Genomic DNA, 20987 nt, shown 5'->3' with positions numbered 1-20987 from the left:
GAAATCAAGGATGAGAATTTTAAAAATAGAGGTGTTGTCAAATGTAGAGATGCAAGCACAGGGTTGAAAAGGTGAATGGGACTTGGTGCAAGTCACAAAACAGACAGCAGTTTTTTGGATGAGCTGAAATTAACAGAAGGTGGAAGATTATAGGCCAGACAGAAGAGCAACATTTGCCTTTTTTTTTTTAAGCACAGCTTTAAGTACTAAACCACTTAATGTTTTAATAATTACCATTAAAGGATAAAGCAAGGGCAAATTTTGAGCAACCAGTTGACTGATCGCATAAAATATAAAATGGGGGTCAATGTAATACTAGGTCATTCCATTCACTGGAAAAAATACCTGTCCATAACTTAAATCAATTTTGAGTTACAAGGTCTTTCACTGCACTCAATCATATATGGCAAGGTAAATAAACAAAATTGATGCATAGTTGCATCATTGTTTTTAAATTGAAGTTAGCCTTCTTATCAAGTAATGGTGGAAGCTGAGATTTTTCAATTAAAGGTTGTCAACAGTACACATTTTCCTTTGGTGCATCAAATGGGATGTCTCATGCAGATGGTGTGATTCATCTTAATCTACATCCAATAGTCTCCGATGTTATACATCATGGACGACTCAGCTTTTTCTATGCAGATGACAGGATGTGGTTGGCTTCACCGGGTCTCCTTGTTACCAAGAAAACAATTTGAGTTCCTTGAAAAGCCATAGAACAGTAGGTGTGTTGATTCACTAACCAAAATGCATGCAGCAAATGTCAAATGGGGAAAAAAATTAAATTTTTTTTTTTAAACTTAACTTACTTTTTACCTTAAGTAAGAACCCTACCTCTGCCAGTGCTTAGGTCATGAAGTTAGAAGTTAGCATCTCCTACATGTAGTACACTACTTGCTTTCCTGGTCATAAATTGTAAATCCCACAATTTTTTTTTAATTCATTCGCAGGATGTGGGTCTCACTGACAAGGCAAGCGTTTACTGCCCATCTCTAATTGCCCTCGATAAGGTGGAGGTGAGCTGACTTCTTGAACCACTGCAGACCATGTGTGAAGGTGCTGCTGGAGTTCCAGGATTTTGACCCAATGACAATGAAGGAACAGAGATATATTCAAAGTCAGAACAATGTGACTTGGAGGGGAAATTGGAGTGTTGTGTTGCCATATGCCTGCTGTCTAGGTTGTAGAAGTTGTAAGTTTTAGAGATGCTGTTGAGGAGTTGGTGAGTTGTTGCAGTGCATCTTGTAGATGGTACTCACTGCAGTCACTGTTCACTGGTGGTGGGGAGAGTGAATGTTTAAGATAGTGGATGGGATGCCAATCAAGCAGGGTGCTTTGACCTGGATGTTGTCAAGCTTCGTGTGTTGTTGGAGCTGCACTCATCTAGACAACCGAAGAGCATTCCATCAACGTCAGACTTGTGCTTCAGTAACAGAGGAAAGGTTCTGGGGTGTCAAGGAATGAGCCGCCCATCACAGAATGCCCAGCGTCTGACCTTCTCTTGTAGTCACCATATTTATTTGGCTGGTCCAGTTTCCGGTCAACAGCGACCCCTAGAATGCTGACGCTGGGGGAACTCGACGATGATAATGCCATTGAATGTCAATGGGACGCGGTCAGACTTTCGCTTGTTGGAGATGGACAGTGCCTGGCACTTATGTGGTGCAAATGTTACTTTCCACTTGTCAGCCAGAGACTAAATGTTGGGTCTTGTTGCATGCGAGCTTGGACTGCTTCATTATCTGAAGAGTTGCAAATGGAGCTGAACACTGCAATTATCAGCGAACATTTCCACCTCTGATCTTATGATGGAGGGAAGGTCATTGATGAAACAGCAGATGATGGTTGGGCCTAGGACACTGCCCTGAGAAAATTTTGCAGCGATGTCCTCGGCGTAGATGATTGGTTTCCAACAACCAAAACCATCCTTCTTTGTGCTAGGTATGACTCCAACCAGTGGAGAGTTTTCCCCTCGATTCGCATTGACTTCAGTTTGACTAGGGCTCCTTAATACCACACTTGGTTAAATGATGCCTTGGTGTCAAGGGTAGTCACTCTCACCTCACCTCTGGACTTCACCTCTTTTGTCTTTGTTTAGACAAGGCTGTAATGAGTATGGAGTTAAGTGGTTCTGGCAGAATACAAACTGAACATTGTCACAGAGAGACACAGCACTGAAACAGGCCCTTCAGCCCACTGAGTCTGTGCCGACCAACAACCACCCATTTATACCAATCCTACATTAATCCCATATTCCTCATCACATCCCCACCTTCCCTCAATTCTCCTACCACCTACCGACATTAGGGGCAATTTACAATGGCCAATTTACCTATCAACCTGCAAGTCTTTGGCTGTGGGAGGAAACCAGAGCACCCGGCGGAAACCCACGCGGTCACAGGGAGAACTTGCAAACTCCGCACAGGCAGTACCCAGAACCGAACCCAGGTCGCTGGAGCTGTGAGGCTGCGGTGCTAACCACTGCGCCACCCCACCTCGTGAGCAGGTGAGTAAGTGCTGCTAGTTAGCATTGTTGAAAACCTTCCATCATTTTGCTAATGGTTGAGAGTAGACTGATGGGATGGTCATTGACCTGATTGTACTGTTTTATGTGAACAGGGCATACCTGGGCATTTTTCCACTTTGTTGGGTTGATGCTAGTGTAGGTGTACTGGAACAGCTGGGCTAGAAGCCCAGCTAGTTATGGAGCACAAACCTTCAGTACTACAGCCAAGATATTGTCAGGAACCATAGCCTTTGCTGCATCTAGTGCACTTATCCTTTTGACATCATGCGAAGTGAATCAAAGTGGCCGAAGACTGGCTTTTGTGGTGGTGCGGACCTCAGGAGGCGGCCAAAATAGATCATCCACTTGGCACTTCTGGCTGAGGATGTTGCAAATGCTTCAGCCTCGTTTTCTGCCCTCACTTGTTGGGCTCCGCCATCATTGAGGATGGGTAAGTTCATGCAGCCTCCTTCGCTACTCTTTTAAAAGAATTGTCCAACACCATTTACAGCTGGATGTGGCAGCACTGCAGAGATTTGATCTGATCCGTTGGTTGTGGGATCGCTTAGTTCTGTCTACAGCATGCTGCTTCTGCTTTTTACATGAATGTAGTCCTGTGTTGTAGCTTCACCAGGTTGGCACAACTCATGCTGCTCCTGGCATGCTTTCCCACACTCCTCATTAAACTAGTTTGGTCCCCTGGCTTGATGGTAATGGTAGAGTGAGAGATATGCTGGGCCATGAGGTTACAGAAAGCGGTATAATACAATTCTGCTCCTGCTGATGATGACCTACAGTGCCTCATGCATGCCCAGGTTTGAGTCGTTAGACCTGTTCTAATTCTCTTATATTTATCATGCTGGTAGTGCCACACAACACAACGGAAGGTGTACTCAGTGTGAAGATGGGTCTTCATCTCCACAAGGCGCGGTCACTCCTACCAATAGTCATGGATATGTATCTGTGACAAGTAGATTGGCGAAGGAAAGTCATGTAGAGTTTTTTCCTCTTGCTGGCTCTCACCATCTGCTCCAGGCCCAGTCTGGCAGCTATGTGCTTCAGGACTCAGCCAGTAGTGTGGCGTGACCAAGTTACTCTTGCCGATGGATACTGAAGCTCTCTACCCAGAGTTCAGTCTGTGCCCTTGCTACCATCAGTGCTACTTCCAAGAAGGGTTTAACATGGAGGAGTACTAATTCATAAGCTCAGGGTGGTAAGTAGTAATCAGCAGGAGATTTCCTTGCCCCGGTTTGACCTGATGCCATGAGACTTCATGGGATCCAGAGTCAATACTGAGAACTTGCAGGGATACTCCATCGTGACAGTATACCGCTGTGCCGCCACCTCTGGTAGGCCTGTCCTGCTGGTGGGACAGGACATAGCCAGAGATGGTGAGGAAGAGTCTGGGATGTTGACTGAGAAATATGATTCTGCGAATATGACTGCCAGGCTGTTGCAGCTCCCTCAATTCTGGCACATGTCTGGAGATGTTGAGGGCGGCTTTGCAGGGTTGACTGGGCCAGGTGTGCCTTTATCGTGTCTTGATCTGGTGCCTAGGTTGATGTGAGGTGGTCAGTGCCGTTTTTTTAATATTGTTTTTTGTAGTGGTTTTGATGTAACTAAGTGACTTGCTAGGCAATTTAACGGCAGTTAAGAGTCAATCACATTACTGTGGATCTGGAGTCACATAGGCCAGACCTGGTAAGGACAGTAGGTTTCCTTTCCCAACAGACATTAGTGAACTGTTATAACAATCCGGTAGTTTCATGGTCACCAATACTGCTACCGGCTTTATATAATCAATTAACTGAATTTAAGTTCCTCAGTTATCCTGGTGGGATTGAAACTTGTATCTATGGATTTTTAGTCCAGGCCTCTGGATTACCAGTCCAGTAATGCACCGCTATGCTACTGTACCCACTCCGTAATAGGAAAATATTTAAACAAGGACAGGAAGAAAAAAAAAGGAAAACTCAAATGGCCCCTTTGCATTACATTGCTGTTGCCAATAGAAGCCCCATCTTCAGCTGCATTGGTGCCCGTGAAAGAACAAAGAAACATCTGAGAAATGGTTTTCCTGTGCCCCTTCAGGAGCAGCAGTAAATGGAAATATTGCTAATAGCTGTAGTTTACCATTTTTGCAGTTCTTAAGAGTTTTAGGAAAGTTCCCAGACAAAATTATGATTTTCAAGTTCCGCAAATGGGCACTGTCTACTGCTGTAGAATCTGCCACATAATGTAAATGAAAATTCAACAGCACTAAAACTGTTCTGGATATAAAAATGGACTTTAAGTTTAAGCCTTGTGATCATATGCCTTATTTGTACAGGTATTAATTTACTGTGATAACACTACCATTGTCCCACATTAAATTCTGATAATTTACTAAGTGGGTGTAAGCATTTGCTTATACTCACTATTGTTAATTAGGTTGTGGTCCCAAATTAACTATTTACTGAAAATAAAGTTACTGATATACTGTACAGGTTCATACAATGGGTTAATCCCGTTCTCCCAGTCTTGCATAATTACATGCTTGAAAGGCAGGGGGAAAGAGAAACCAGAGGCTGCAAAACTATGCATTTAGCAGAAATGGCATATAAATATAAAGCATTCCTGTTACCTATGCCTGAACCACCACTTTGAATGTGGGTGGGCTGAGCACATTGCTGTTGCATTTTTCCAGTCACCTGCTGCCTGACCCCATTTTCCAGACAGTGCGTGATAAAGTGACTGATGCTATAAACTCGCCAGTACATGGCTCCATTGCCAAGCAATACAAATGCCTGCTGGGTCACATATTTGACTTCAATCTGGGAGACAGTTTACACTTTTGCAGCTCCAAAGAGACAATATAAAATTCACTTACAGATATAAAGCTCTCTTTCTGAAGTTCATTATTTAGCTGGTTAAACTATCATATTCATCTAGGAGCTAAATTCTCACCAAGCTCATTCTAGCATTATTAGCGTAAATTTAATCACTGGAGCAATGTAATCATCTGCTTTTCAGAAATAGAACACACTGGTCAATTAAATTACAGTATAAAGGACCAATCAAAACTTGTATAATCACCAGATTGATATATACAAACACACCAGACAGACAGGCAAGCAAGAAAAGACCAGCTGCACCATCAAGTCTGCCCACACCATGTTAAACACTCTCCCATGTCACCCAACCAGCTATGCAATTTTTTTTGGGGGGGGGGGGGGAAGAGACAAAACATAAGGCCAACAAGCAAAATACTCCTTCTCTCAGACCCCGTTAGTCCAGGAGATCATATGGTCCAGGCTATCTATAAAAACCTTCTGTATGATATGACCTCTGCCCCAGTCAAAAACCAGTCAGTTGACAATATCAGACGAAAATTAATAAGACAACTTCTCAATCTATCATCGTGCATGTTTAAACCAATGGGTTAGAAAAGATACTATCCCTCCTCAACCCATCTGCAGCCTTTGATACCATGACCACACCATTCTGCTCCAACAACGCTTCACTGCCATCCAGCTGAGTGGGACTGCAATCACCAGGTTCCATTCTTACCTATCCTGTCATAGCCAGAGAAAGAATCACCTGCAATGGCATCTCTTCCCACTCCCGCACCATTAATTTCTGGTGCCATCCAAGAATCTATCAATCATTCACCCCCTATTTCTCATCTACATGCTGCCCCTTGGGGACATCACCCGATAACACTTCAGTTTCCACATGCACTCTGACGACACTCAGCTCTACCTCACCATTGCGGCCCTCAACCACCCACCCCCCCCCCCCCCCACTATCTCTAAATTGTTAGACTGCTTACCCGACAACCAGTACTCCATGAACGGAAGATTCCTTCACCTAAATATTGGGAAGACCAAATCCATTATCTTAGGTTCCCACCACAAACTACATTCCCTAGCAAACAATTCCATCCCTCTCCCTGGCTACCAGATCATTCGCAACCTTGGTGTCAATACTAACCCCGAGAAGAGCTTCCAACCACATTTCCGCAACATCACCCAACTCCATTCCTGCCTCAAGTCACCTGTTGCTGAAACCCTAATCTATGCCTGTGTTACCTTCAGTTTTGACTATTCCAACTCATTCCTAGCCGGCCTCCCACATTCTACCTTCGTAAATTTGAGGTCATTCAAAATTTGCTGCCTGCATCCCAACTCAAACCAGCTTCCATTTACCCATCTACCCTACGGTCGCTGACCTACATTGTCGCCTGGTTAGCAATGCTTCAACTTTAAAATTCTCATCCTCGTCTTCCAACCTATCCATGGCCTCACCCCTCCCTATCTTTGTAACCTCCGGCAGCCATACAATCCTCCAAGATATCTACATTCCTTCAATAGTGGCCTCTCGAGCATTTGATTTTAATCACTCCACTACTGGCAGCCGTGTCTTCAGCACCAAGTCCCTAAGCTCTGGAATTCCCTATCTGGCTTCTCTTCCCTCCTTTAAGATGCTTTTTAAAACCTACTACTTTGATCAAGGTTTTGGTTACTTGCCCTAAAATGGCATTATGTGGCTTGGTGTTAAATCTTGTGAAATAACACTCTTGTGAAGTATGTTGGGATGTTTTTATACATTAAGGGTGCTCTATAAATACAAGCTTTTGTTGTAAAAACTAATATTTTCTATGACTTTTAATGGGGCAGTTACATTGAAAATTATTTAGTCAGTGCAAAGCAGCTTCAGGCTCACAGCAACACCAAATGCTCAGCATAACCAAGGCAAACTGGTCTTAATTCAAGATTTAGTTCTATGTGCAAGACTCGATTGCTTGCAGGTAGGTAAAAGTGAAAACTGGTGCAAGGTCAACTTTTTAAAACTTGAAGTTAAAAACACTCCAGGGTTTAAAGTTTCTAAAGGTATGTCTATCTTGATTTTATTTTTCAATCATTTAAAATTTTCCACAAGTGGGCAAACCAAATTCTCCACACACACTCGCACAAAAATCTAATAACCCTTGACTAAACAGTGCAAGTATAACTCAGCATTGCCCCTCACATAGATACAAAAGCAGATACCAAAACAATTTTTACATTATAGCACCAAATACGAATTAAACACATTCAATCATATACAAATCCATTTCTGACCATGTTTGATGGGTAAACTCGACCCATTTTCTCCCGTTTTGTCAGAAGAATACAAGGCTTCATCCCCTTCCCCAAGAGGCTCTACCTAAAATGTTTCATATGCCAGGCCTGCTATACATTGCCAACATGTTTTTATCACGGTTACAGAAACTTGGTGAACGTAAAAGGTTGGGCGACCATTATGAACAAACATTTTTCAAATCTAAACGTGTTCAATGTCACCGAGCATTTCCGGTGCTAATATTACCCTGTGCAACAATTTTACAGCGCCTTGCAATAATAAACCCACCTGCAGAGTTGACAACAATTACGTTACATTGATCACGGAGATGGCACATTATGCTGGTGTTCAGAGAAAAAAAGTGACTATTTATGTACATACATAAACGTAAAACGATAGAAATCATTTGTAGGACTAGGCATAGGAACCAAGTAATGATTACGAAAGCGACTAGAAACACGGGCACTGGATGCATCCATTCCTTTTCTAAGCCTGTCAAACACACATTCATTACGGACCTACAAACAGGGTGATCAAGGTTAATAACCTCGCAAGGTTAAAATACCCAACGCGTCCACTGGAACAAGTGCTGATAGGTCATTCCTAAAATTAAACCTCGAGAAAAAATTAGGAACAAAACGTACTGACGGCAGTACCACAAACCACAACACGTGTTTGTATTGGAAGAGTGACGGATAACTCACACGTGCAGTTACAGATATGTTTTTAAAAAAGACACCATAATTAAACATAGATGAACTTTAGCAACACAGTGTTACATCTAGAGTGGCCACACGGTTTTAAAGCAGTGCCTGTACCCACACGTGCATTGCCAGGACTGTTAGTGTAGGAACATGGCTGATTTAAGGGTGGTGAATCAAGGTTAATGCCGATGTACTATTGATCGCTCTCTGGAGCGGAGGATGCTTATTTCTCAGACGAGCTGGCTACTCACACTCTGGGGAGCTGCAGCGGCGCCGCTCCTCTCCGCTGGAAGACGCCGTCCACGAACACCCCGTTCTTGCCCAGACACTTCAAGTAGAAACCGGCTACGGCGGCCTCCCCGCTGCGGAAGATCTCCAAGTGGCGGCGGGAGATGAAGCTCGAGTGGCCCATGTTGACGTCTACCTGGCCCTGGCTGGAGTTGCGGCCGATCGTCACGCTCCTCTTCTTCATCAGGAACTCGAAGTCGCGGCCCTCCAGCCGGGCCAGCACCTCGGCGCCGGGGTGATGGAGGTGGCCCGGGGCGGCAACGGCGGCGGCGGCGCCGTGGCCCGATGAAGAAGAGGAGGAGGAGCCGCCGTCGCCTCCGCCGCCGTTCAGGTCCTCCTCGGGGTCCCAGTGAACCTGGACCCGGGACGGGCTGCACGGAGCTGACTTGAGGGCCAGCAGAGCCCGGGCCCCGCAGTCGGTGCTGCTGCTGTTATTATTGATGGCATTGGGGGTCGAATCGGTTGGATCCGCGGTTACTGCGGCCATTTTAAAGATATTGCTTTTTTTTCCAAAAAATTAAAAAAAAAATTAACGGGAATAAAAAAATTTTCCACAACAGCAGCAGCGGCAGCGGCCGAGGGGGAGTGAAACGACGGCAACCAAACTTCACGCCGGAAAGAACGTCAGCCGTCAAACTGAGTGACATGTTCCTTCGGCCAATCAGCACCTCGAATAGTTGCCCCCAGCCAAAGGGTGATCTCCATTGCCACCAATGGCTGCTGAGAGGGGGCGGGGCTTCTACCCGCCAGCAGGTTTGGTTGATATGCAGGGTCGGGGCTGCGGAAAGGAGAAGGAGGAAGCAAATCCTGGAGTGGATTACCACGGGGTAGACTCCGCATTAATAGGAATAATGTAGCAAAAGGACATTTTTATTAAATAATTTCACATCATAGACACGATGAACCATATTATTAACAAAACCAATAGGGCTCTGCAGTAGTTGTATCATCCACAATTAATCAATCTGCTTTGTCTGTAGTAGACATGAAACAATCAGCTTTCTTCCCTATTTATCGCACGGAAGGCGTTAAAGTCATGGGAAAGATGGAGCTCTGTTTGCGGCGAAGACTCTCCTCGCTGCAATACCGCTCACCGGTGCATTGTTGCTGGCTTTGTGTTATTTAAGGGCATTGATCCAGTCCGGGTTTTGTGGCCTGCCGTCCCGGTTGGTTTGATTAGCTGTGGTGCCGCTCTGCTAATGGAGGGCGGCCCAGAGCCGCAATAAAGATACAAACAAAACCCCCTCCTCCTCCGGCTGGCAGCGACCACGGGCCGGGCTCCCGCCGGTTAACACTTGGGCTGCGGGAGGGAACAGGCCCGGCTGCCAGGGCTCCGCTGTGAGTCTGCCTCTAATTCCTCTCACCCGCCCATGGTGCGCACAGACATGTGCTCCGCTGTGGCGCTGATGTCAGCGAAGCTGTCTGGCCCGGGACCCAGGCGGGGAGTGTTTGTAAACACTGAGCAGCAGCAGCAAGGGAGGGGCAGGCAGCAGGAGGCGGCACTCTGCACTTCACAACCAATGGCCTCGCTGCATCACCTCCCTCTTCAGTACCATGATCATGCTTGCACTTCACAAGTTTTACAATTGAAAGTACAGTTGCATGCAATTACTTGGACTGTGCAGCAGAGAAACAGCCCATTTGGTCTATGCTGGCCTTTATACTCCCACCCCTCATCCGCATACCCTTCTATTTTCTCTCTCGTGTTAATCTTGCTTCCCCTTAAATGCATCAATGCTATTCCACGTTCTAACCACTCTCTGATTTTTAAAAATCTTCTGAATTCCCTACTTGATTTACTGATGACTATCATATTTACAGCCCCTAGTTTTGGGGCTACAAAACTTATTGCAGTGGCAGCAAAATACTGAGGATGCTGGAAATCGGAAATAAAAAGATAATGCTGGAATACACAAGCCAGGCAGCATCTGTAGAAAGACAATCTGAGATAATGTTTCAAATCTATTACCTTTCATCAGTACTGATGTGAACATATTCTGCAAACATTTTTGCCCCTTGAATGAGGATACATAACTTTTGTTCGATTAGTTGTTTTCTCTCTGTCCAGGCAAAACGTGGAGTGTGAAACAGGCATATAAATCATGAAAGTCCCAGGGTCAATCAATGTTGAGTTATCTGCTGCCAACCATGGGGACAACTTGATTGGACCCTCTGTCTGCTCAGGCTAGAAAGAGATAATAAAATCAGCTTGATTTTCTACTCCAATTTACTATCTAGTGAAGCTTGTTGGAAAATCCATGTCTGCGGACATCAGTTGGGAACAAGATCTGGCTCACTTATGACCCCTCTAAAGTCTAAAAACCTCTTGCTATTCATTTCATTACCTCCACTCCTAGCTTTCCATTTCTGCCACAAAAACCCTAGCACATGAATTTATCACCTTGAGGCTGGGCTTCTCTAACACTGTCCCAGCCAGCCTCCGTGCCTCAGACTGCAATAAGCTTCAATTAATTTGCATTGCTCTGACCCATGTCCTCAAGCACAGACAATCCTATAACAGCAACAACTTTATATAGCATCTTTGAAACATTCCAAGACCCCATAAGGAGGTATTAGAACAGGTGACCTAAAGCTTAATCAAAGAGGTAGGTTTTAAGGAGCATTTTAAAGGAGGCAAGATAGTGAGGCGGAGAGACTGAGGAAGGGAAATCCAGAGCTTAGGAGCTAGGCAGCTGAAGGCATTCTCATGGAGTGCAGAGATACCCGCTGCTTGTAGGGTTGGAGGAGGTTGCAGAGATAGGGAGCAACCAGGCCACGAAGGGACTTGAAAACAAGGATGAGAATTTGCCAATCCTCTAGAATTGTCCTGACATCTCCAGGAATTAAAGATTACTCCTCCGAACTCTGCTGTTTGTGGGAGATTGCCGTGTGCAAATTGGCTGCTGCATTTCCTACATTACAACCCTTCAAAAATACTGCATTGACTGTTAAGTGTAAAGTGTTTTGAGATGTCCAGTGGTGGTGAAAAGCACTATATAAATACTTTTTTTTGACTGCTGAAAGCAACCTGGGGGGAAAAAATCTTAGCAGATTTTTAAAAAGATTAAAAATATTATTTTGTATGCCTTCATTTATTCATTATAAAAATGCATTAATTCATTTAATCATTGAGGGAAAAAACTGTTTGACTGCCAGGAAGAGTCATCCAATCAGGTAACAAAGAGTTTTTTCTCTTTCCTGGCATGGGAAGGTGGGGTTTGCAAGGATGGATATGTCAGGTGGCCAATAACAGGAGTACAGGAGCAGGGCAGTTGAAGAGGGTCAGTCATGTGATACAGAAAGATTGAATAGGCTTTGAAACAGAGGTGGACAGAGATTGAGGTGTATAAAATTATCAGGGGCCTAGATAGAGTGAATAGGAAGGAGCTATTTCCCTTATCAGAGAGGTCAATAACCAGGGACATAGATTTAAAGTAATTGGTAGAAGTATTAGAAGGAAGTTGAGGAATAAGTTTTTCACCCAGTGGGTGGTGGGCGTCTGGACCTCACTGCCTGACAGGATGATAGAGGCTGAAACCCTCATTGCATTAAAAAAAAACTTGGATATGCCCTTGAATTGCTTTAATCTATAGGGCTACAGACCAAGAGTTGGAAAGTGGGATTAGGTCGGCATAGACACTATGGGCTGAACGGCCTCCTTCTGGGCTGTAAATATCTCTATGTTTCTAATATGGCCAACCAAAGTTTCTAATTCTCTTCCTCTCCATCATCCTCTGTTGGCTTCAAAATTCTCTGTCCTCGCTTTGAGACACTTCCATAGCCTCATCGCAGCTATTGATCATTTGTCTTACATCCTGCAAACATCATTCACTACTCTTATACCAAACATATCTGCACTTGCTCCTCTCTATCTCTGGTAGCTAGTTGTTCAGCCATTATGCTGCTGCTCAGTTTCCTCAAGATTGCTTCTTCTATTTCTGCTTTCAAAAAACCTCTCAAAGCCCTTCAACTGTCCTTTGGTCTCTCTCTCTCTCTCCCTCTCTCCCCAGCCCTCCTTGAGTGTTTTGTCCTCAATGTAAAGTGTGATGGGATGTCTTCCTGCATGTCAGGAGTTCTATAGTTTCCTTAAGGCATGCATTTACTGTGGCTGAAGAGCCTGCTCCTAGTGTTGTCTTCCAGATGGCATGTAGCGGCAGCCTGATGATGACTTCTGATTTTCTCTCACCCACCCGTAAAGAAACGCAGAGTCTCTGTTTAGCACTTAGTATAATAGCATGGACGAAATCAGTGATGGTACAAATGGATGCCTGTTCTCCATACTACCTCCAGTGCTTGAATATCTTGCTTGTTTCTTGGTAACCAGAGTTGGATATAGTATTCAAGGTGTGGTCTGACCAGAATGCTATTTCATGACCTCATCTGACATATTCTACTGTTTTAGCTGGATGTAATATCCTATTAGCTTTGCTGGTTTATTCTGTGCATTGGATGGATATGTTTCGTGTCAAATCTGCCAAGGCTCCTAGCTGTCCTTCAGTTTCATCCTTAATTATTCCAATAACATTCATAGACTATGAATATCATCTATTTTTCATTCCCATGGATAGCACTTTACTTGGACTTTGGATTCAATTTTATCTGCCATTGTTCTGGCCATTTACATATTTTATCCAATGCTTTCTGTAACTTTTGAGCTGCCTCCTCCTTTTCTACTGCCCCTCCTTTGTATAATTTGAAAATTTGACCATTTTGTACTCAGATTCTGAGAATTAGAAACAATAGTGTTCCCAGCATCAACATCTCCCCGCATCTCACCATTCCAACATACTTTTCTAAACAGTAATTGTTGTTTTCTACCCTTCAGCTAGTTTCTTAATTCATTCCCAAGATTTGCTCTGAATCCCCACAGCTTTATCAAAAGCCCTGTTGAAGTCAAAATACATCAGGTTATCACTTCCTCAAAGTGTTCAGAAGTGGCCAATCAGGCAGGATCTTAAAATATATGTAAGTCTCTTTTTCAGCCTTCCCCGACAATAGATATGATTGTGTACATTATTGGATTGTCAAGCAAAGTTGCTTAACGTCAGGTAAACTTGATTATATGTTCAGAACAAATGAATGAAATAGTTTCAAAGGTTGTCGGGTGAACAACAAAGCTAGTGATGTATTAATAATGTACTGTAGCATTAGAGGACTGGAAATCTGAGGGCAAGTCAACCTATGGTGCTCGCTTGATTCCAGGTCACTGATTATAGAATGACTTTGAAAGGGAAAGAAAGTTATTCAAATCGGTCTCTGGACAATGTGCATCATTTTTTCATTAAAATGCATGTTTAATATTTCACAATAATGTCACTTCTCAACCCAGTAATCAAATTAGTAATTCAAGTGATGTTTCAAAAAAGTGAAATATTCTTTAAGAAACATTAACAACTTGCATTTAGATAGCACCTTACACGCAAAAAAAATCCCAAGATGCTTCATAGGAGTCTAATCAGACAAAAATGATACCATATTGACAGGCAGAGAGATCTTGGCGTACAGGTCCACAGGTCACTGAAAGTGGCAACGCAGGTGGATAAGGTAGTCAAGAAGGCATACGGCATGCTTGCCTTCATCGGTCGGGGCATAGAGTATAAAAATTGGCAAGTCATGTTGCAGCTGTACAGAACCTTAGTTAGGCCACACTTAGAATATTGCGTGCAATTCTGGTCGCCACACTACCAGAAGGACGTGGAGGCTTTGGAGAGGGTACAGAGGAGGTTTACCAGGATGTTGCCTGGTCTGGAGGGCATTAGCTATGAGGAGAGGTTGGAAAAACTCGGATTGTTTTCACTGGAACGACGGAGGTGGAGGGGCGACATGATAGAGGTTTACAAAGTTATGAGCGGCATGGACAGAGTTGATAGTCAGAAGCTTTTTCCCAGGGTGGAAGAGTCAGTTACTAGGGGACATAGGTTTAAGGCGTGAGGGGCAAAGTTTAGAGGGGATGTGCGAGGCAAGTTTTTTTACACAGAGGGTGGAGAGTGTCTGGAACTTGCTGTCAGGGGAGGTGGTGGAAGCAGATACGATAGCGACGTTTAGGAGACATCTTGACAAATATATGAATAGGAAGGGAATAGAGGGATATGGGCCCCGGAAGTGCAGAAGGTGTTAGTTTAGGCAGGCATCAAGATCGGCGCAGGCTTGGAGGGCCGAATGGCTTGTTCCTGTGCTGTACTGTTCTTTGTTCAAGCCAAAGAAGGAGATACTAGGAAGGGTGACTAAATAATTAATCAAAAATGTAGATTTTAAGAGGATCTTAAAGGAGGCAAAAGGTGGAGAGAGTGGGAGGTTTAGGGAGGGAATTCCAGGGGTGAGTGTATGGCCACTTACAGTGAGATGATGGAAGTGGAGGATGCACAAAAGGCCAGAGACAGAGAAATACAGAGATCTCTAAAGGTTGTGGGGATGGAGAAGGTTACAGAGATAGGAAGGGCGAGATGTTTTGTCTTTATGTTGTTTCTAGTTCCCAGATGTTGGAAAGAATCACACTTTAATCTTGGAAAAGGCTGGAGTCAATCTAGTTTATTTCAGCACCATGCTTTGTGCTGTAGAGCCTGATTCTTGTGTTACATATAACATGACTCCCCAGTGCAGTTGTGAATGAGGCCCCCCACTGGAACACTTAAACATAACAACTAGTTCCTAGCTTTTTAGTTCCGAACACTTTACAGATAGTATAACACTATATACATATATAACATCCCTCTTTCTTTAAAACATAATGCCCCTATATCAATATAACTGTCAATATAAATAAAGAAGATTATCATCTGACTTTTGGAAATAATCTGAACCCCTTTTTAGAGTCTTTTATAGCGTGTATTTTTAAAAATATTTTATATCAGTTGGGTAATAAGATGCTGTGCCTCCATGTTGTAGATTTGGCATTTGTTGCTCTTAGTGTTGAGTTGGCACGCTGTACAGGTGATGTTGTGTCACTTGCTGGTGATGTTGTTAATGTTGTCTCGCTGGGTGGTGATGTTTTCGATGTTGTTGATGGTCTTTTCTGTTGTTCCAGCTCAGGTGTAGGTCAAATATGTATTCTGTTCCTTCTCATTTGGTTACCGGTTTTGGTCTCAATGATATATGACCTCGGAGTCTCAGCTTCACTAACAACTTTTGCTGGGCTCCAGGTTTTCATGATTGGATCCTGAACGTGTACAGTTTGTCCTTTCAACAGCTCGGGTAGGGATTTAGCATATTTGTTGAAGTGTTGCTCTCCTCTTACCTGTGCTTCAGTGAGTTGTTGTCTCACTTCCTCCTGGTCACTTGAAGGATGTATTTTGCTTGGCAGAGTTGTCTTATATTTTCTTCCATTTAACAGCTCTGCAGGTGATTTCATGTCAGCCTTGAGAGGTGTGGATCGAAGTGACAACAAGGCCAGGTTTGGATCTTCCTTTGTCTCTTGGCATTTCACAAGTGTTCTTTTGACCGTCTGGACGTCTCTTTCTATAAATCCTTGTCCCTGTGGGTAGTGTGATGATGAGGTGATGGTGTTGAACCCATAATGGTCAGCGAATTCCTTAAATCCTCTGGATGTAAATTGGGTGCCATTGTCACATATGAACCTTTCAGAAATCCCTTGCTCAGCAAACAGAACTCGTACTGCTGAGATTATTGTTGTGGCTCTCAAGTCTTTCATCTTCTGGAAAAAAGGGAATTTTGAGTAGTAGTCTGCGACTATGAGATACCATTCTTGTTATGTGTGAATAAATCGACTCCTACAGTATGCCATGGTCTCTTGGCTTAACTGAAGGCTAGCCATTTGGGAGGTCAGAGACTTCATCTGTCTGCTCGTGGCTTCATGTGCTCTGGCAGTGTCTACAGCCTGCGATATTGTGAGCTTGTCCTGTCCAATTAGAGCTTTCTGTACTTCAGGATGTGCAGAACCCCAAATGAGCTGATCTATCAGCCGTTCATCTGTGTCCTTAAATTTACGTTTTCTGGCTGCATTTTTCAATCTTGCTACAAAATTGTCAATAGGCTCACCTAGTTCCTGTCTGAGGCCTTGACATTCATATCGGTATATCCGATGATTTGATTTTGGCTGGAGATGGGTGCGGAACCTTTCAAAAATTTTGTCTGGGTTTCTGCTGTCCTCTTCGCTTAGGTCCCAGATGTTAAATAAATTTAATCCTTTATCTCCAACCCACAGAAGGATATAGCTGACCCTCTCTTCTTCACTAGTACCTTTTAGGAAACTACTGAACGCCAAATTGCACTTTTGTTTAAACTTCTCAAATGCCTCGACAAAATCATCAGCTCTTCAATTCACGATCGGCTGTAGCAGTGCATTCATTCCTGTCCCGGCTGACATTTCGATCTTTTTTTTTGAGTTTTTGCACGAGTCACTCAGTTTTTCTGTCTCTCTCTCTGGCACTAATTTGGATCACTTTTCTCAATCTGATGCTTTTAAGAATGTTCTAAGTTTACTCACAGACACTCGCTGCCACCATGTTTTGTCTTTATGTTGTTTCTGGTTCCCAGATGTTGGAAAGAATCACACTTTTATCTTGGAAAAGGCTGGAGTCAGTCTAGTTTATTTCAGCACCATGCTTTGTGCTGTAGAGCCTGATTCTTGTGTTACATTTAACATGACTCCCAGTGCAGCTGTGAATGAGGCCCCCCCCACTGGAAAACTTAAACATAACAACTAGTTTCTCGCTGATTAGTTCCTAACACTTTACAGATAATATAACAATATATACATATATAACATGAGGATATGAGAAACTTGAACATGAGGATGAATTTGTGGACTGGGAGCCAAGATAGATCAGCGAACGCAGTAGTGATGGGTGAGTAGGATTTGGTGAAGATTAGGATATGGGAAACAGAGTTTATGGAGGGTGGAAGATAGGAGACCAGCTAGGGGAAAACTGGATAATTGAGGTTGAATCATTGAATGGTTACAGAAGGAGGCCAATCAGCCATTCCCTTTGGGAATGCTACTATATAACTTCCTCCAGTCCAAAAAACAAACATTCGCCACTGCTCTCTGTTTCCTGTCAATCGGCCAATTTTGTATCCATGCTGCCGTTGTCCCCTTTGTTCCATGGGCTTTAATTTTATTGACAAGCCTGTTATGTGACACTTTATCAAATGCCTTTTGGAAGTCCATGAATACCACATCAACTGCATTACACTCATCAACTCTCTCTGTTACCTCATCAAAAAACTCAGTTAGTTCAGCACCATTTGCCCTTAGCAAATCCGTGCTGGTTTTTCTTAATTAATCCACATTTGTCCAAATGACTGTTAATTTTGTCCCACTATCATTTCTAAAAGCTTTCCCACCACTGAGGTTAAACGTGGAACCTTAGCAAGGGAATGACCAGGGTGAGAGTAAAAGGAAGAGTGAGAAAGTGATTGAGCTGCTAAGTAGCTGCAGATGTAAGGCTGAATTTGGTGAGCCTGTTTGGAGAGGGAATGGAGGCGTGGGGGACCGGAGAATAGCGTCAGACACTTCCGCCCGGAAACCTGACATCGTGACGTTGGTTCCGGATTTAGTCAGCGGCGGGAAAACACCAAGGTGGTGTTGCCCCACCGACACTGTGGGACTGCCATTTAAATTGTTGAATAGTTACATATAATGCATTTGAACGTAATTGTAAGCGATTCAATGGGGGCTTGGGATTAATTGGTGATGGGTGACCCTCACGTGCCTTCGGATCGCCAGCCGTTGAAAGCTGGCAGCACCGAGGAAAAGCACCGGCGCAGCGGCAGGCAGGCAGGCATGACCAGCACTGGTTAGGGGAACAGGGGGCAGTGGAGGCCATTGTCGGCCTGCATTGCTGTGCGCTCTGCACGGGTGGGCTTGATCTCGGGTGGTCTGCACGGATGGCCATATTTCTGGTGAGAGGATTGGCTATCAGCAAGAGTGGGCACTGGAGTTGCAAAGGCAAAGCTGCCAAGGCAACTTCATCCCTGCAAGGACTGTGCTCTGGAAGCCTACTGATAACATGAGACATGAGTCTTATACACCCTGTTTTTTTGGATCCCCGTGGTGTGATGCAGCGCCTCTGACAGAGGGAGGGCCAGGAGGCAGCTGTGCCTGCCCACAATGACAGCAGCAGTAGTCAGCCATGTCAGGTAGGGCCCAACTGCACCAGAGAGTGTACCGGACTCGAATCAGCTACCTCCAAATGTCCGAGCATTGTCAGCAAAGACTCTGGCCCTCCATGGAGGCCGTCACCAACTTATGCACCACGTTGCAGGACAAATTGCAACCTATGGGGTTTGGTGGTCACCCTATGCTTGTGGCCTTGAAGATCACTGAGGCACTTAACTTTTATGCATCTGGATCATTCTAAGGATCCACTGGGGACATGTGTGGTGTCTCCCAGGCAGCAGCCCACCACTGCATCAAGGAGGTGACCAATGCCTTGTTCAAGAGGGCCAGCGACTATGTGCACTATTGGACCAACCCTACAGTCAGGCCGAGAGGGCCATCACTGGATTCCCCCAGGTGCAAGGTTTGATAGATTGCATGCATGTGGCATGAACGCTCCAAGGACCAGTCAGCCTCCTTCATCAACAGGAAGGGCTTCCATTCCATCAACGATCAGATGGTCTGCGACCAGCAAAAGCATTTCTTTCAGGTGTGTGCGCGCTTCCTGGGAAGCAGCCATGATGCCTACATACTTCGACAGTTCCAGGTGCTGCAGCTTTTCTGAGTCCCCATTCGTCTTCAGGGATGGATTCTCAGGGACAAAGGCTACCCATTGAAGACATGTCTACTGAGGCCAGTGAGGAACCCTCGCAATGCAGCAGAAAAGAGGTACAACACTTGCCACGGCTCCACCCAAACGACTATCGAGCAGGCCATTGGGTTGCCGAAGATGAGATTCCGTTGTCTGGATCGATCTGGTGGAGTCCTGCAGTGGTCGTCTGCTGTGCTCTGCACAATCTAGCAATGCCGAGGGGGGAGGCCTTGCATGATGAGGACATGATTGATTGCCATTCCTCAACCAACGTGGAGGAGGGTGATGTGCATGCAACACTGTATGTTGAACCCCTTGCACTGGAAGTCAGGAACATAGAGCAACAGACCAAGGAAGCAAGAGACAATCTCATACTTACCCCTTCCAGCTACCATGATGGCCTCTCAGAGTGAAATCAATAAAGACTCCCCTCAATGCGTTCAATCTGTTGCCTCATTTATATTTGGGTTCCTTGCATAGCAGCCAGCTTAACCACGGGCTGTGGCCCAGGGGAGATGCTAATCAAATGATGACTGTGCCTACACCGGCAGCCACAAAGGGGGAAGAGTGATGTCAGCATCTCAGAACTCAGGCATCAAAGAATAAGCATTTTCCATAATGGAAGTTAACCAATAACAAAGAAACTTTGTGGTACAAAACAAATGGCAAATGTCAAACATGTGTGAAACCCGCAAGTATGTCTAGGTGTTTTTTAAATACATTTTCAAGTGCTTCTATGAGCTTTAACCCCTGTGCTAGCAGCTGGGCTGGAGGTAGGCTGCTGATCAGGCTGCTCCTTGGCCTGCGATGACTTCAGCGACCATCCTCTGGCTGCATGAGGCCCAGATGGCCCGGCTGCCTGAGGATTTCCTTCACAAGCATTGCGGCTACAGGAGCTGGGCTCACTGGCGGAGGGGTGGAGGGGCTGAGGAGCTGCTGTTCACACTTGGATCACCCCGAGGGGAGATCCCAGCTGTGGACGTCAACCTCTCTTCCTTCCTTTCAAGGCTCACTTGAACCTCCTGACCAGAGGACGAGGACTCCAGGTGCCTCGTCCTTCTCTCACCTTGCCTCTACTGTGTTGAGCACAAGGCCAAGGCGATGGTGTGCAGGTCTGCGTGCATCTGGCTCTCCATGAGGGTCGCTAACCTCTCGATAGTGGAAGCCGTACTCTCGCAAGCCTGAAACATGACTGTACTCATGACATGGATGGATTCCTCCATCATCCGCTCGTGGCTGCGCATGGCCCCTGGCATCTCCATCAGATGTTGCCTTACCTCTTTCTGCAACTCCAGCATGCCCTGTGCTGTCAACAACAGAGGCTCGTCATCAGACTGGGGCTCAGCATGGGCCTGGCCAACCCACAATCCTCCGACTGTCAGTGGCCTTGGCTGTCTCAGCCTCAGCCAGGTGCTCGGAGGTGCTATCACCAGTTTGTGACCCTGATTCTAAAGCCGAATGTAAACCCACTGAGGTGAAAGTATCTGCACTTGTGGAAGATGCAGGAGATTCATGTGATGGTGCATGCTCTGAGTGCTGATACTCCTCAGAGGTGGAATGATGTCCCCCTTCTGCTGGCATCTCCTACGGACACTGACCTGCATGAGAGAACACAAACATGTGTGGGTCAGGCTGTGCAGATCTCGTCATGCCAACCATGCATGATGTGGATCTCCA

At 45.0% G+C, this 20987-nt stretch overlaps 1 protein-coding gene across 2 annotated transcripts in view; it reads right to left on the bottom strand.

Moving 5' to 3' along the window:
* Positions 1–10019, bottom strand: part of foxk2b (forkhead box K2b) — a 116876-nt gene extending 106857 nt beyond the window's left edge. Inside the window, exon 1 of one of the 2 annotated variants that reach the window (XM_068057987.1) lies at positions 8565–10019. In XM_068057987.1, the coding sequence (XP_067914088.1) occupies positions 8565–9088 (524 nt within the window). In that variant the 5' untranslated portion in view covers positions 9089–10019. The remainder of the gene's footprint in view (positions 1–8564) is intronic. The other variant, XM_068057986.1, reaches the window with a different exon arrangement.
* Between the last annotated feature and the right edge of the window lie 10968 nt (positions 10020–20987).

The sequence above is a fragment of the Heterodontus francisci genome, chromosome 26, assembly GCF_036365525.1.
Source record: "Heterodontus francisci isolate sHetFra1 chromosome 26, sHetFra1.hap1, whole genome shotgun sequence".
Taxonomy (NCBI): domain Eukaryota; kingdom Metazoa; phylum Chordata; class Chondrichthyes; order Heterodontiformes; family Heterodontidae; genus Heterodontus; species Heterodontus francisci.
This window is presented reverse-complemented; position numbering and strand designations above follow the sequence as displayed.